General features: G+C 35.1%; 1 protein-coding gene across 11 annotated transcripts in view; it reads left to right on the top strand.

The window, feature by feature from the left end:
* Window positions 1-15235, top strand: part of cadps2.L (Ca++-dependent secretion activator 2 L homeolog) — a 158763-nt gene that overhangs the window by 16580 nt on the left and 126948 nt on the right. For all 11 annotated transcript variants that reach the window (XM_041586407.1, XM_041586410.1, XM_041586409.1 and 8 more), the window contains exons 2-7: window positions 3812-3925; window positions 5217-5549; window positions 6703-6783; window positions 9491-9727; window positions 12690-12811; window positions 14568-14679. In XM_041586407.1, coding sequence (XP_041442341.1) covers window positions 3812-3925; window positions 5217-5549; window positions 6703-6783; window positions 9491-9727; window positions 12690-12811; window positions 14568-14679 — 999 coding nt within the window. The remainder of the gene's footprint in view (window positions 1-3811; window positions 3926-5216; window positions 5550-6702; window positions 6784-9490; window positions 9728-12689; window positions 12812-14567; window positions 14680-15235) is intronic.

Genomic DNA, 15235 nt, shown 5'->3' with positions numbered 1-15235 from the left:
CAATATACTGTATGGCGGCTTGGATGGAGTTGTGCATAGATATGTCCAGGAAATTGATCTGTAACTGACAATGGCAAAGATGTATGGTTTCTATGAAATGTTTCAATTTCCTCTTCACCAGGAGTCCAGATTTTAAGGATATCGTCTATGTAGCTAAGGTATAGTATATGAATATATCCTAATCCCATCACCATCCCCATCTGTTGTATGTCTTATTGATAAAAAAAAGTTGTCGTTTTGGGTTAGGGATGAACTGCATCGTTTTGTTCACTGGTTCCCTATCCATGCTGTGTTTTTGCATGTAATAACCACAGCTGCAATTCTGTCTTTGTGATGGATATTGGTAAATAAAGATTCCACATCCATGGTGGATAACATGGTTCCGTTTGGTACTGGACCAAACGCAACAAGCTTGTTAGGAGATTCCCTGTAGTGTGCCAATTCCAGAAATTCTTATTGGGAAGCATATAAATACCATATGTATTTGAACATAGACTGTTAAACTGTTTTCTTATGTAGCGCTATAGTAAATTGAGTGCACCTTACTCTACTATAAGCTTCACTCCCAGTACATATGCTCCGGATGAGACCTTAAAACCTGAGGGAGTGAGCCTTCGCAGCGATGTGGAAGCAGGGTGTAGCGCAACTGTAACTGTATTCAGGGTGCAAAGAATTGGGCGCCAGTGGTTCTTATAACTTAACCATAGAACAGATTTATTGAGCACAGAATACAATCCTCAGTGGAGTGTACATAAATCAGAACATTGCAGGTTCATACAGTACATTGAATAGGCAGTACTCACAACACCTTTGGTCAGTTTGATTCTCCTCAGAGATAGGAACAATACATGCAGCTTTGAGGAGGTACACCCAGTTTTCAGCCTTTTCCCTAAGTGGAACCTGAGGGGAATCTATCTACCCTAGGTCTGTACACTTAGTCCCTACTTCTGGGCAATGAGTATCCTGGGATCTTAATCCCACTACAATCCTCGTAGGAGCCTCAAACTGCTCAGATAAATAATCTGACTGACTGTCACTCCTAGAGTGATCTATAAGGGTGAGTAGCCTATTCTTACTAGACCTGACCTGTCTAGGTTCCACTCGATCTCTGCCTCCTGCACAGGCTAGAGCCAGCACAAGATGGACCCTGAAAGCATGGCTTCAGAGTCTTTTATATCCTAGCACAGTGCCATCTGCTGGTCACTGTGAGAAGTAGCAAGAGTCAACAGTACCCCTCCCAACTGTATTTTAGGACCCAATTAGGTGTCCATAACATGGAGGGACTGCCTGCACAAAATACTAGGGGTGGCTATTTTACACATCCCTACACTTATGTCAACAATTAGTTAGTAATATTTCTGTCTGTGATCCAGATCTTTGTCAAGACAAGTATATGCTAACTACTATGATGTAGTATATGTGAGACTAGAATGATGAAGAAGGCCAAGATATGCAGGTCATGATGTAATTTCTAATGTCCTTGGATTTTACATGAGGGAATATACTTAGTTTTTTTATAATTTAAAAAAAGTTAATTGAGCCCGTTTCGTAAGAAAATATTTTACAATCAATTCTAATATGAAAGTGTGAGTATTATATACTGTATATATGTGTATATATAATATCTATATATAATTCAACGCTGAAGACCAAAAGTAATTTCCATGAACCTACTGTATGCCTTACAAACGTGTCTCACTAATGCTTTAAAGGAGAAGGAGAGGTGACAATCATTGGGGGAGGGGTGGGGGCAAAAGTCAGGCACCCCAGTGATTTTATTCAAGTACCTGATACCCCTGGCTAGTGCTTTTGTTAACTGAATACTGCTCTGACCTGGTGTTTTTCCAGTGGGCACAACAAACCAATCCTCTTCCTGCTTCTTTTTTATTTCTTCACAAAAGCTGCACCCACCCAGGGATTTTGAAGAAAGCAGAAGATGAGTATCCCCTTAGTTGTGAGAGAATAACCCGTGGGTGGGACACTTTTATGCTAATAAGAGCACTGCCTGGGGTATCCAGTAGTGTTTACAATTACTTGGGGGTGCCTTACTTTTTGGCATCCCCAAGTGATCTTGGCTTACTTTCTCCTTTAATATTTTGACCTTCATTGTAAGTCTGTTAACACTGTCTTAATGGTAGGATTTGAAACATTCCTATTGAATTACTAATACATTAATACTTATTTAGAAATGCAGATTTTAATAAATGGAATACCCTTTTCAAACAACTTTATTTTCCATTTGTTTAATTTAAAATAAATTGCCAATAAATCCCAGTTTGAGTTCTTAGCCCTTGAAACTTCAATAGAGAAACATGGTTTACTTACAAGCCCTCATGAGGAACCATTAAGCAATTTATCAGAATAAAGCGAGCCATGAAACAAAATGTAAATTTTTCTCTTTGACAATTGGCATTACGTGATATATACTTTGGTTTATGTTTCATTTTCCTCTCTCATAAGTCTGTATGATCAGCTAGACTTTTCCCCCGCATAGAACTTAATTATCTTAATTAGTAATTCAGTTTATTTTGTAAATGAAGAATAAATATTGACTTTTTTTAAATGCTCTTTATTTGAAACATTTTTTGCTGTAGACCGTTTATTTCACATTGCTGGATGCACACAATGGTAGCTGTGCATTTAGAAGAATATAAAACTGGTTTAGAAAATTAAGATTGGATTTATTTTCATCATATTGTAACCAATATCTTGAATGGAAAGTGTTCAAATATACTATTCACTTCTGAATGATTTTTGTGTGTGGTTTATATTCCTTCTAGCAGTCATTTAGCATCATCTAGCATGTTTTTTTGGCCAATTCAATATACTTGTTTTAAGATCTCATCAAAATGTAATGTGTCTGATTTTACACAGGCCTTCATCAAACAACTGTTGTATTGAGGTGCTCATTATCCAACCAGTTAAGTTTGCTAGGGGCTGGTAAAAAATTACAACTTGATGCCATGTTATCAAAGTAAAAAAAAAGACAATATATAGGATATATATTTTTACTGCAACTTTTAAGGTCCACTTACTATTGGTGCAGCTGCCAATACTATATGGTTGACATGGTCACTGTCAGGATCCAGTTTCTTCTTTCTTATTTTTAATTATTTATCTTTCTTATGTGGTCCTCTCCTATTAAGAGTGTGACAAGTTCCCCAATGTGAGAGTTGCAGAACAAAAAATTTAAATATTAATAAAAAAAAAAAGTTGTCTTCAAAACACAGGTCTACAGCATACTAAGGTTTTATAGTTAAGTTTTTGTGTGTGTGTGTGTATGTGTGTGTGTGTGTGTGTGTGTATATATATATATATACATACACACACACACACACACACACACACACACACACACACACACACACACACACACACACACACACACACACCTTGGACAATAACCGCACAATTTATATCATTCATTACTGTATTGGGAAATTTCTACTGATTATAAATTGAAGGTGTGTGTTTGTATATACAGTATGGTTTAGCTATGAATCAACTCCTCTTTAATGCCTTCTTGTGTGGTGCTTGGTAACCATTTAGACATAGAAAAGATAGACAGTGTCTTCTATTACACTGCAAAACTGTGAATTTTATTTATCCACCTTTCAGTCCTAATATAAACCAAAACATTGGATATAATGAAATAAAATTATACAGGAGATGCCTAGCCCATATGTTAGACTGCTAGACACCCTCTAGTGAATTCATATGCTGAGGTTTTGTTTTTTATTTGTACAAAGAAAGAAATCAACATGCTAATAATCATAATTTATTTTAAATTATGATTTATTTTCTCTTGTAGCTGAATAAGCAGCAGCTGCAGACTATAAGGGAAAGATTCCAATCATTCCTTAATGGAGAAACACAGATTGTGGCTGATGAAGCATTTTGCAATGCTGTAAGAAGCTATTATGAAGTAAGTACCAAAAGTTTGTCAAAGCAGAATTATAAATGGATTATCATACTTTGTTTTTTTTCTCAAGGCTTGCATTGAGTTTTCAGAAAATCATCTCCTCCAATGTGTGAAGATGTAATAGTATTGTACATACTCTATATGCATTATAAGAAATAGAATGACTCGCAAGTCATTGCTTTCAATACTATTCATTGTAAAGCATGTGTGACGTGCACAAAGTGGTGACGGGCAGATCTCCATTTCAATGTTCAGCCACGGAGGTCCACCTGTCATCAGGGAATACAATAGAAAAAAACATGGATAGACCATAATTTACACCCCACCCCAACACAAATAACTGGATTTCCTTTTTTGCATGATCTTCATAAATAAGTACAGTAGAATTTAATTCAGTTTGCAGCCATATTTTCTCAGTCAAATGTCTGCATGCAAATGAAGTTTCTGGCTTCTACTGAATATCTTAATTTGGCCAAAGAAGCAAATACCGTATTTGTAACCTTCTCAAGTCACTGATTGGTTACTCACTGGTATCCAATCACAGAGCTACAAAGCAAGAAGTTGGGTTCTGACACCAGCTTTTATAGATTACATTTTTAGCTAACTAACTATATTGAATTTTTTTTATTTTGCACAGCCTATCTATTTACCTAGTTTTTTTTACACTGAACATTTCTTTTAAAGAGTACTTATCATGGAAAAATTGTTTTGTGTGCTAATAGAGCCTGCACTGTGGTTGGGGGAAACAAGAGTATTTTGTGAAAACACCCCTGACAAGCTCTCTACCACTCGCACTAGGAAGTGAGCTCCCTTTATGTGCACCATACACATGCCCAGCTTACTCATTATTGTACCTAGTAGGTACTCTTTTAAGCTACTTCAGAAGGATACAGTAGTCAAATGCCAGAATTACTGCCTAGTTTCGCATTATACACACTTTCTCTTGCCACCAGAGTGATGTTACATAAAATAAGATATATTGGGTGAGATGAGATTGAACTGTATGAATACATGTTGGCGGCAAAACAATCCTATGGGTGAATCCTAAAGGATGGCCTCTGAACAGAAATTCAGCACATCCTGTAAATATGGGGGCAGCATAAGGAAATATGCTACCCCCATATTTAATAGGTGATAAGTTATGCCCAATTTTAATGAATTTTAGAAAAAGGATGTCCTGAACTTAAATCATTTAGTGATTGTTTTACAGTACAGTACTTCTGCTATGGACTGTTTTTTCACACACACAGTAGTATTGAAATATTGGGGTTTTTGTGCTTTTTTTTTAACCAAGGTGTTCTTGAAAAGTGATCGAGTTGCCAGAATGGTTCACAGTGGAGGATGCTCTTCTAATGACTTCAGAGAAGTTTTCAAAAAAAACATAGAAAAACGAGTCAGAAGTTTGCCAGAAATTGATGGTCTAAGCAAAGAAACAGTGTTAAGCTCGTGGATTGCTAAATATGATTCAATATACAGAGGAGAAGAAGATCTTCGCAAACCTCAGAACAGGATGGCACTAAGTTCTGTATCAGAACTTATACTTAGTAAAGAACAACTATATGAAATGTTTCAGCAAATCTTGGGAATAAAAAAACTTGAGCATCAGTTGCTATACAATGCCTGTCAGGTAAGTTAATGTGCTTAATACTTAATTTTATACATACATATTTAAATAAATATTTGAATAGAGTCTGCAGTGACATGACACACAAATTATTTACATATCACTATAAATAATTGACAAATTAATTCTGGTAAAGCAAAGATTTGTCATAGAAGACCTTTTATCACTTGTGGAATAGCAAACTCACTACTAGTTATTAGAAGAAATACACACACACCAATGATCAGTGCACACTGGCTAATGTTTTCACAAACTATATATTCTTTGCAAGTGTATCTATTCTAAGCACAAGTGTTTAACCTATTAGTAATTGCTATGATCTGTTTTTGTAAATTTTTTATATGGTTTAAATTGTTTCTATCACCACACAGTGCAAGGTATCCCATATGACCCACATTCATATTTGTAGAGCACTGTTTAAACTTTCTGCTTTTCATAGCATCAAGTAATATCAGTTTCCTAACTGCAGGCACAACAGAAAAACTGTGGTACCATGTTAGCCAGTAGCAAAAATAACAAATAAAAACCTGACCTGGAATCCAGATTTCTGGACTATTTACAACCCACCCTAATTCATTGTATTATCTCTACATTTGATCTCTATCTGTAACATCCTAATTTATTGCCCATGAATACCTTTCACTGATCTAACAGTATATATGCTGTGCCTTTCTAGCTTTCATTTGTATTTTGCCTGACAAAGGGGCCTTGGTGCTCCAAAAGCTTGCAATGTATTTTTATTGTTAGCCAATATAGGTATCACTTCTACAATACTAACTGCAGGCTTAACAGTGAAAAAGCCCTTTATACGGTCTCTCTATCTCTGACTAAGTCGGATTAACTCAACAAACAGACAGTATATAGACAAATACAAGAGATCCTCTGCATTCAGCCCATTATAAATATATTAGGGACATTGAAATATTTTGTGCCTAAAGCTGCCAAAAAATGCCTTACCCTTTAAACAAAACAGGTATTGTTTGTCCATATATTGCAATATATTAGTTGCCCAACTACATCTGTCATCCCTGCTCTGGCCAGTCCTACATTCAACTTTCATCTGTTTCATTAAGAATTCTATTGCTTCATAATACATTTAACACAGGGACTACGTTTTACCTACAATTTACTTGCTGTCCTTTGATTCGCGTTTCAGCTGGATAATGCAGATGAACAAGCAGCTCAGATTAGAAGAGAGCTTGATGGACGTCTACAAATGGCAGATCGAATGGCAAAGGTGAAATATAATGGGATTATGTATTAAAAGGCACTAAATTTGTCCAAGTGCAATAACTCATAGCAACCAGTCTGCAGGTAGCATATATAAGCAAAACCTATTGGTTGCTGTGATTTACTGCACCTGGCCAAACTAAGGGGGAAATCTAATAAAGAGCAAAACAATTTGTACAAATAAGAATAAAATTTGCATTTGTCTATGTAATATTCTTTGTTAGACTGCTATAGCATTTCGAATTTTGATTTCCTAGTGCCCCATAGGTATGCGGCTGGGCGGCATGCCACCCCTAAATTTTTGCCGCCTTAGGCCCGGTCCTTTGTGGCCTCACCACAGATCTGGGCCTGCTAAACAGTGTCCAGGTTCACAAAGCTATATTAAATTTGCATTAAGGCATACATTTTTGCATTGGGAATAGTTCTTTTGTTACCATCTTATTACCTTCCCCCCAATAGAACTTTATTACATATGAGGGTAAATCTCTCAAACTCCATTCTGTCTATAGGTATTTATTCAACAATACTGGGCAAATCTGTACCTGGACAGTAACCCATGGCAACCAATCAAAGTTTTGCTTTTACTGTTCTACCTACAGCGGGCTAAAAACAAGATAATCGCTGATTGGTGGCTATGAGATACGGCTCATGTGCAAATTTGCCAAGTGTGGTAAATGAGCAGTATGTGTTTCAAGGAGTTGAGTGAATTAATAGTTTAGGGCTAGCTGAAGGAGAGTGCAAAGGCAGATTCCTTGGCCATCCATCACACTGGCAGTTTTTGTTGTAATGGGAGACCCCATTAATACCTTTTATGAATAAATGTCTTGTGTGACTTCTTGGTCAAGCGAAATATGCAGGGCTATAAAAATCTTAGGATTTTGTTATTTTTCGTGTGTGTGTGTTAAAGGGCTGAACATGCACATCTCAAAAGGATACTGCAGGAAGGTGTAACTCCTTATACCACTCAGGATGTGGTCTGTGATACTGACAGAATGGGGTTACTGATTTTTTTTATGTTTAATTTTAAAATCTGCCATGGGGCTATACATATTGCCAGTTTCCCAGGTGCCCCCAGTCATGTGACTTATGCTTTGATAAACTCCAGTCACTCTTTACTGCTGCAGGGCAAGTTGGAGCGATGTAACCCCCGCCCTTTCCCACCTAGCAGACCATCAGCAGAATAATGGGAAGGTAACCAGACAACAGCTCGCTGAGACAAGATAACAGCTCCCTAGTAGATATGAAGACAGCACTGAATAGTAAAAATCCAAGTCCCCCAGTTAAATTGAATTGGAGAAATAATAGATGAACAGAAAGCACTGCAATCAGTGCTGGCCCTTACTGAAAACACAGGCAAATTGACCTGAGATGGCTGCCTACATATCGGTATTACATCTAATAAAAAGTACACCTGTTCAGGAATACATTTTTATATTGTAGAGTGAATTATTTCCAGTGTAAACAGTGTAATTTATAATTAAAAACGACACCATAAAAATCATGACAGAATCCCTTTAAAAAGAAATAAAATTAAAGAAAAACCCACACAGAAAATGTCCATTCTGAACAAATAAAGTACTGCCATTTACTTTGTTAAAGAGAAAGCTTACCTTTACACATTAACATGTTATAGCTACCTAGGGGCCTATTTATTCAACCTGGATTTTTTTTTTTGGTTTGGATTTTAAAGGGGAAAACTCTTATTTTATAGAGGGGAAAAAACTCAAATCATTAAAGATTTATAATACCCCAAAGCTGCTAAAAATCCCAATCTGAAAATACTCTAGCTATGTTCAAGGTCATGTAAAAGTCAATGGCCGATGTCCCTGAAGATGTTTCTTGACATTGTGATCTGTGCTGGATACCTGAAAAAAAATCAGGGTTTTCGGGCGACAACTTGCAAAAAAATTTACGATTCAGGAGTCAAACTCGAAAAAGTCACACAATCTGAATTTTTGTACAATTCTATCAAAATTTTGCCTCACTGACTTTTTTGAGCTGATTATTTGATAACTTAGTTAAATTTGTGGTTGTGATTAAGTTTGACTTTGTTTTAATAAATAAAAATTGATAAACTAGATTTTTAGTAAATACCCCCTATATATATATTCTAAGCAACTTTTCAAAAATGTTTACAAATTATTTTCATTACTTGAAACTGAAAATATTTCCTAGTAACTCCTTTGTAGCTGTTAACCTTTCTATTAAGGCCCTCTCCCTTTCCTTTTGCAAACTGAATTTCAAACTGCTGTAGCTGAAAGCTATTGGAAGGCCATCTCCCAGATACTCATTTTAAACATATATTTGTTAAAAAAATATTTCCCGTTCCTCTGTAAAAATAAAGCAGTACCTTTTTACTTGATTCAAACTAAGATATTAATATGTATTGTTTCAAAACAATATTTAATGTTTAAATACGTTTTTATCGTGATCAAGATCATGGAAATATTCATTCGACAGCCCCAGATCCAGAGCATTCTGGGTAATAGGTTCTATACCTATTCAATTCTACTGAGAATGTATGGCACTGGCAATCAGTGTGGCAGCTGTTGCGTATGCATAAATGCAGAAGATAATTTTCTGTGCATACCACGTGGGTTTAAATGTCACTGTTTTCTAAAGTAAGTGAAAAAGGGAGCGTTTTAAAGTACACCCCATGTATTTAAATCTTTTTGAATGCATTCTTGTGACTAACCAATGTCCTTATTTTTAAGGAAAGGAAGTTATCAAAATTTTTAACCAAAGAAATGGAGAGTATGTACATAGAAGAATTGAGATCTTCAGTGAATTTACTAATGGCAAATTTAGAAAGTCTTCCTGTGTCCAAAGGGGGCCCTGAATTTAAGCTGCAAAAGTTAAAGCGAACACAGAATCCAACATTTTTGGACATAGGTGATGAAAATGATGTTCAGCTGTCAAAATCAGATGTGGTATTATCCTTCACTTTAGAGGTAGGTATTATGTTGAAAAGAATGCCTGCAAAGGCTGAGTAATACTATAGAAACGAAGTTGGGGAGGCAGGTTTATGAATTTTTGAATTTGAAGGTGGAAAACATGATCACGGAATAAAAAGGGACAAAATGCATGCAACTTTTTTTATTCTCTAGCACCACTTTATTTAAAGGAACAGTAACACCAAATAAATGAGTGTTTTAATGTAATGAAAATATTGTGTACTGTTGCCCTGCACTGTTAAAAACGATCTGTTTGTTTCAGAAACACTACTATAGTTCATATAAACAAGCTGCTGTGTAGCAATAGTGGAAATTGAAAAAAAGCTATATGGGACTGGTTAAATAGTGGATAACAGATAACACCATTATGTTCTACAGATCTGCAATCTGCTGTGTAACCTGAGCCTTTTCTCCCCCATTGCTGCACAGCAGCTTATTTATATAAACAAAAGTAGTGTTTCTGAAGCAAACACAGCAGTTAGCTAATGTAATATGACAGCTACAACACTACTTCTGCTTTTCGGCTCTCTTGGCTTCCACTGGCTGGTTACCCTGGTTACCAAGCAGTAACCAATCAGTGACTTGAGGGGTGCCACATGGGTCATAACTGTTAGTTTTGAATCTGCTGAGGATCAATTGCAAACTCACTGAACAGAAATGTACCATGTGGCTCCCCTTCAAGTCGCTGACTAGCTCAGTTAGCTGAAAGCAGGAAGTAGTGTTCTGACTACTGTATTAGACATCTAGTCACTCCAGTCTGTAAACATTACATTTTTGCCTAACTAATTATATTAGAAATGTTTTTTATTTTGCACAGCCTATCTATTTACCCTGTTTTTATTTTCACACTGAACTGTTCCTTTAAAACACTTTAATTTTTTTATGTTACTGTTCCTTTAAGAAAAACTTGGACAGAAACTTCACAGCCTTTTTTTGCCGTAGAATAGATGGACACAAGTGAATTCAGTGTTCCATTAACTTTCAGTGATGTTGAAAATCATGAATGTTTTAATAAACTGGGAAATAAATTTGTTAGAGAATTCCCATTGTCTAAGCAGCTTTTACTTACTGAGCTTTTTTTAGGTGACTTATTTTCTTGCATATTTTAAATTTTTTTCACTGTGTGAAAAATACAAGCTCGAATTTCTATAAATTTGTCACTCATATTAATTTTTATAGGTCTGGTTAGATCATTTTGGTCATTTGGTCATTTTGTCTTGTTAACTACTAAGCTTCCTATTTTTTTAAATCTTACATTTTGAGAATAGCCAATTTTAGCTTTTGCTCATTTTGCTTTTTAAAAATGTTGCATAATGTTATCACGTATCTTGTAAAAACACTATGGGGCAAATTTATCAAATTGAAAATTCGAAGTTAAAAAATTTGTATTTCAAGCTATTTTTGTGTGCTTCGTCTAGGGAATAGTCCAAATTCGATTCAAATTCCGATTTGGAGTCAATTGGTGGACTTTGAAAAATCAAAGTTTTTTTTTTTTTTATTTGAAAATACTTCGAATCGGATTTGATCTCATACAATCTTACTTCGATTCAAACGATCGAATATAGCCTATTCACCCGCAAAAAAAGGTCGATTTTTTTTTTTTTTAAATAAATTTCAGTTGGTCTTTTTTTATTCAAATTTCGAAGTTATGGGAGTTCAAAAAAACTCCCATTACTTCGAAATTCAACACCTTGATAAATCTGCCCCTATGTGTGCACTATTTCTGCACACTTAGGGGGTTATCTATTACAGGTCAAGTTGTGAAATCTTGAAAAAAAAAAAATTTCCACTAGAAAACTATTTTTTTGAGGAAAAAAAATTATTTTTTGGAGATTTAGTATAACGCAAGCTACAAAAAGCCTGAATTCAAAAATCCAGCATGTCAGACCTGTAAAGGTCCTGTATAAGTTAATGTAAGAGGCACCTATTGGGCTTTTCAGGCAAAACCTCAACAAAATCGTGCGATTTTTGAAAAAGCCTGAAATATTTGTACGATTCGAGTTTTCACTTGTTTTTATAGAGGTTTTTCACAATGAGATTAAATGGAGTGCTTTTTTTTTTTTTTAAATAAATATGCTAAAATCAGGCATAGGAGTTTGGTCAAGCTTTTTTTATTAATATTATGAAATTAATTCGGATTTTAGTAAAAAAAAACCATAGTATTAAAAATGCTCAAAATGCACCTGCATTTAAAGAAAAATAAAGAAAATATGTCCAAGTAAACTTTATGTTGTGGAGGTTTTTGATACCATGACTAAACTCACAAACCCTAAAACTACGAATGTCTTGACATTTATAAAAATTTCCAAATTAAAAAAAAAAAGTACAAATGGAAAATTACTAAAAAATTCCAAATACTCTTAACACCTTTAAAATCTGAATTTTTTTGGGACAATTCCTAACAAAAGCAAAAACCAAAAAACGTCTAAAAGTCCGAATTTATTTAAAATGGTCCAATAAGATCAGCACAGCTCCCATTGACCTCTGTAGGACCTCAACAACTTTTACATGGTGCAGTTTGTATTATTGGTTTTCATTGTTTTTACCCTTTATAAATCTTGAATTTTTAGATTTTTTTTTTTTAAAATAAAAAAAACGAGAAAGTCATGAATTTTTAGAAATTAGTGGAAAAATAAAACAAAATTCATGGAATAACTTTGGTGATGTTTTTACATACTCAATATATTTGGAAAGAGGAATTTGCTTGTGAAAGAGCAAAGATATGCAAGCACACCACATAATAATAATGTGGAAAATTAAGACAAAGCAACCAAGTTTAAAAAGATTCCGGGTTTTAAATCAAAGTGGAAAACTACATCCGTGTTTCCTTAAGCATTTGGAAAATATCACTTTGCCTCCTGCTATTCTGACTTGCTGCTGCTACATAAAAGTGTTTGTTGGATACATTTGTTGTTGTTGGGAATTTTAATACGATAAAGATTATATATTTTTTTTGTAGATTGTTATTATGGAAGTGCAAGGTCTTAAATCAATTGCACCAAATCGTATAGTGTACTGCACAATGGAAGTAGAAGGTGGGGAGAAACTTCAAACAGACCAAGCAGAGGCCTCAAGACCACAGTAAGTATTTTCAGACTAGAAAATCCAGAGATTCATTAAAACTATGGGGCCCATTTACTTTGCTCGAGTGAAGGAATAGAATAAAAAAACTTCGAATTTCAAATGTTTTTTTTGGCTACTTCGACCGTCGAATTGGCTACTTCGACCTTCTACTATGACTTCGAATCAAATGATTCGAAGTAAAAATCGTTTGAATATTCGACCATTCGATAGTCGAAGTACTGTCTCTTTAAAAAAAACTTCGACCCCCTACTTTGCCACCTAAAACCTACCGAGGTGCAATGTTAGCCTATGTGGAAGGTCCCCATAGGCTTTCTAACAATTTTTTGGTAGAAGAAAAATCGTTCGATCGATGGAACTATTTGCGAAAAATCCTTCGACTTCGATATTCGTAATTGAAAAATTGACATTCGGCAGTCGAATATCTTCACCATATGTAAATGTGCCCCCATGTGTTAGGTTTTTTTTATTGTGGTACAATTTTCCAGTGGAGTAACTTTAAACTGGAAACCATCTTAGGCAATTTGCAGTATTTTTTAATTATTTTACTAGCTATACTAGTGCTATACTAGTTTTTTACTATGTTGTTTATCACTTAAAATACCTGTATGTGTTCTGTATCCCGTTATTATCAACCCATTATCCAGAAAGCTCAGAATTATGGAAAGGCTGTCTCACATAGACTCCATTTTATCCAAATAATCAAAATTTTAAAAAATTATTTCCTTTCTCTCTGTAATATTAAAACAGTACCTTGTACATGATCCGCACTAAAGCTGGCCATAGATGTGCAGATATATCTGATGCATGATCATTTTTGCAATCTTCTGACCTACCACTAACCATTCAGATTAAATAAAATAGCACAAAAAATAAATCAGACTATGTTCTGGCTATTAATTCAAAAACAGCAATTGTACGAAAGTTATGGCTGACAAATAGTAGTGACAGTCGACCAATAGGCAATACATGTTGAGATATTATTGTTAGGCGACAGGAATTTTCTAACCTGTCCGACCGTCTGAATGACATTCCACACACGCCCTGAAAATCGTATGAAATGAATATTATCTTTACATCTATGGCCAGCTTAAGATATAATTAATCCTTATTGGAAGCAAAATCAGTCTATTGGGTTTATTTAATGTTTACGTGATTTTTTTTAGTAGACTTAAGGTATGAAGATCCAAATTAAGGAAAGATCCGTTATCTGCAAAATCCCAGGTCCCGAGCATTCTGGATAACCACTCTACCATACCTGTACATTGTGCTATTGTTATGTGATGCTGTTAATATATATATATATATATACATACATATACTTTTGCACACAGACTGCAATATTTGGTAGGCTGGTGATAATGTACTCCATTTTGGGGAAGTGAGGGATCTCCATTATATGTGCACTGAGTTTGAGATGGAAAAGTGCTAGTGCATCTAGAAAAACTGAACTCCATGTCTGAAGTGCCACATATGAATGAAAAATATTTCCCAGAATGCAACAGCATTTCACATGTTTCTATAGTTACCTTCCACTAGCAAAGAAAGGACTACAAAACGCAATGGGTAGGGTATCTGTGTGTGTCTGATAATTTATAGCATGACTTGATGTGGCTGTTGTGTTGAGTCATGCACAGTGTTGAAAGTAAATGCTTCCTACAATAGTTCGCTTATGGATGCTGCACTGGTTTCTATAATTGTATTTTTATGTAATGTGATTTGCTATTCATTGTGTACTTCATACTTCTCTGTACAGGTGGGGAACACAAGGAGATTTCACTACAACACACCCACGCCCAATTGTAAAAGTAAAGCTTTTCACAGAAAGTACTGGAGTTTTGGCACTTGAGGATAAAGAACTTGGAAAAGTACGTTGAAGCGGTTAACATCCTGAAAGAAAATTAGTGCTTAGTGTTACAGTACAACAATTATTTAAGTATAATTTATATTTGTTGTTCAATATAGGGGGAAAAAGTATGCATAGAGGTTAAGAATAACAAATCCGCAAGCTGTTTTGGCACGAATCATAAGAGTTTAGGAACAACTGCCATCTTGTTAGGATAAAATGCCCAAAAACCTTCTATAACTTTAGCCAACTGTTGCCATTTTCCACTTTCACTTTTTTTTTGTCCCCTTTCTGCCTTTACCCTTTTTTTTTATACAAAATGGCTAACTAAGCTCAGAAGATGAGTAGAAATGACCCTCTGGAAAATAGTATATAAGACAAAGGCAATTTTCAAAGGAATTTGAAGTGAGATAGTGAGTGAGTGAGATGATATTTATCAGCTCTTTTGTTAAGTGCTTTTAAAAAGAAAACCAAACACCACTACCAATTTTTACCCATTCCTTGCATAGACATTTCTTCTGCCTTCTAACTGCATGATCTCCTGGGGAGATCTGCTGCCCCCTCCTCCTTCCCCTGTA

The sequence above is a fragment of the Xenopus laevis genome, chromosome 3L (assembly GCF_017654675.1).
Source record: "Xenopus laevis strain J_2021 chromosome 3L, Xenopus_laevis_v10.1, whole genome shotgun sequence".
Lineage (NCBI taxonomy): Eukaryota > Metazoa > Chordata > Amphibia > Anura > Pipidae > Xenopus > Xenopus laevis.
Note: the sequence above shows the minus strand (reverse complement) of the source record. Positions and strands in the feature narration are given on the sequence as shown.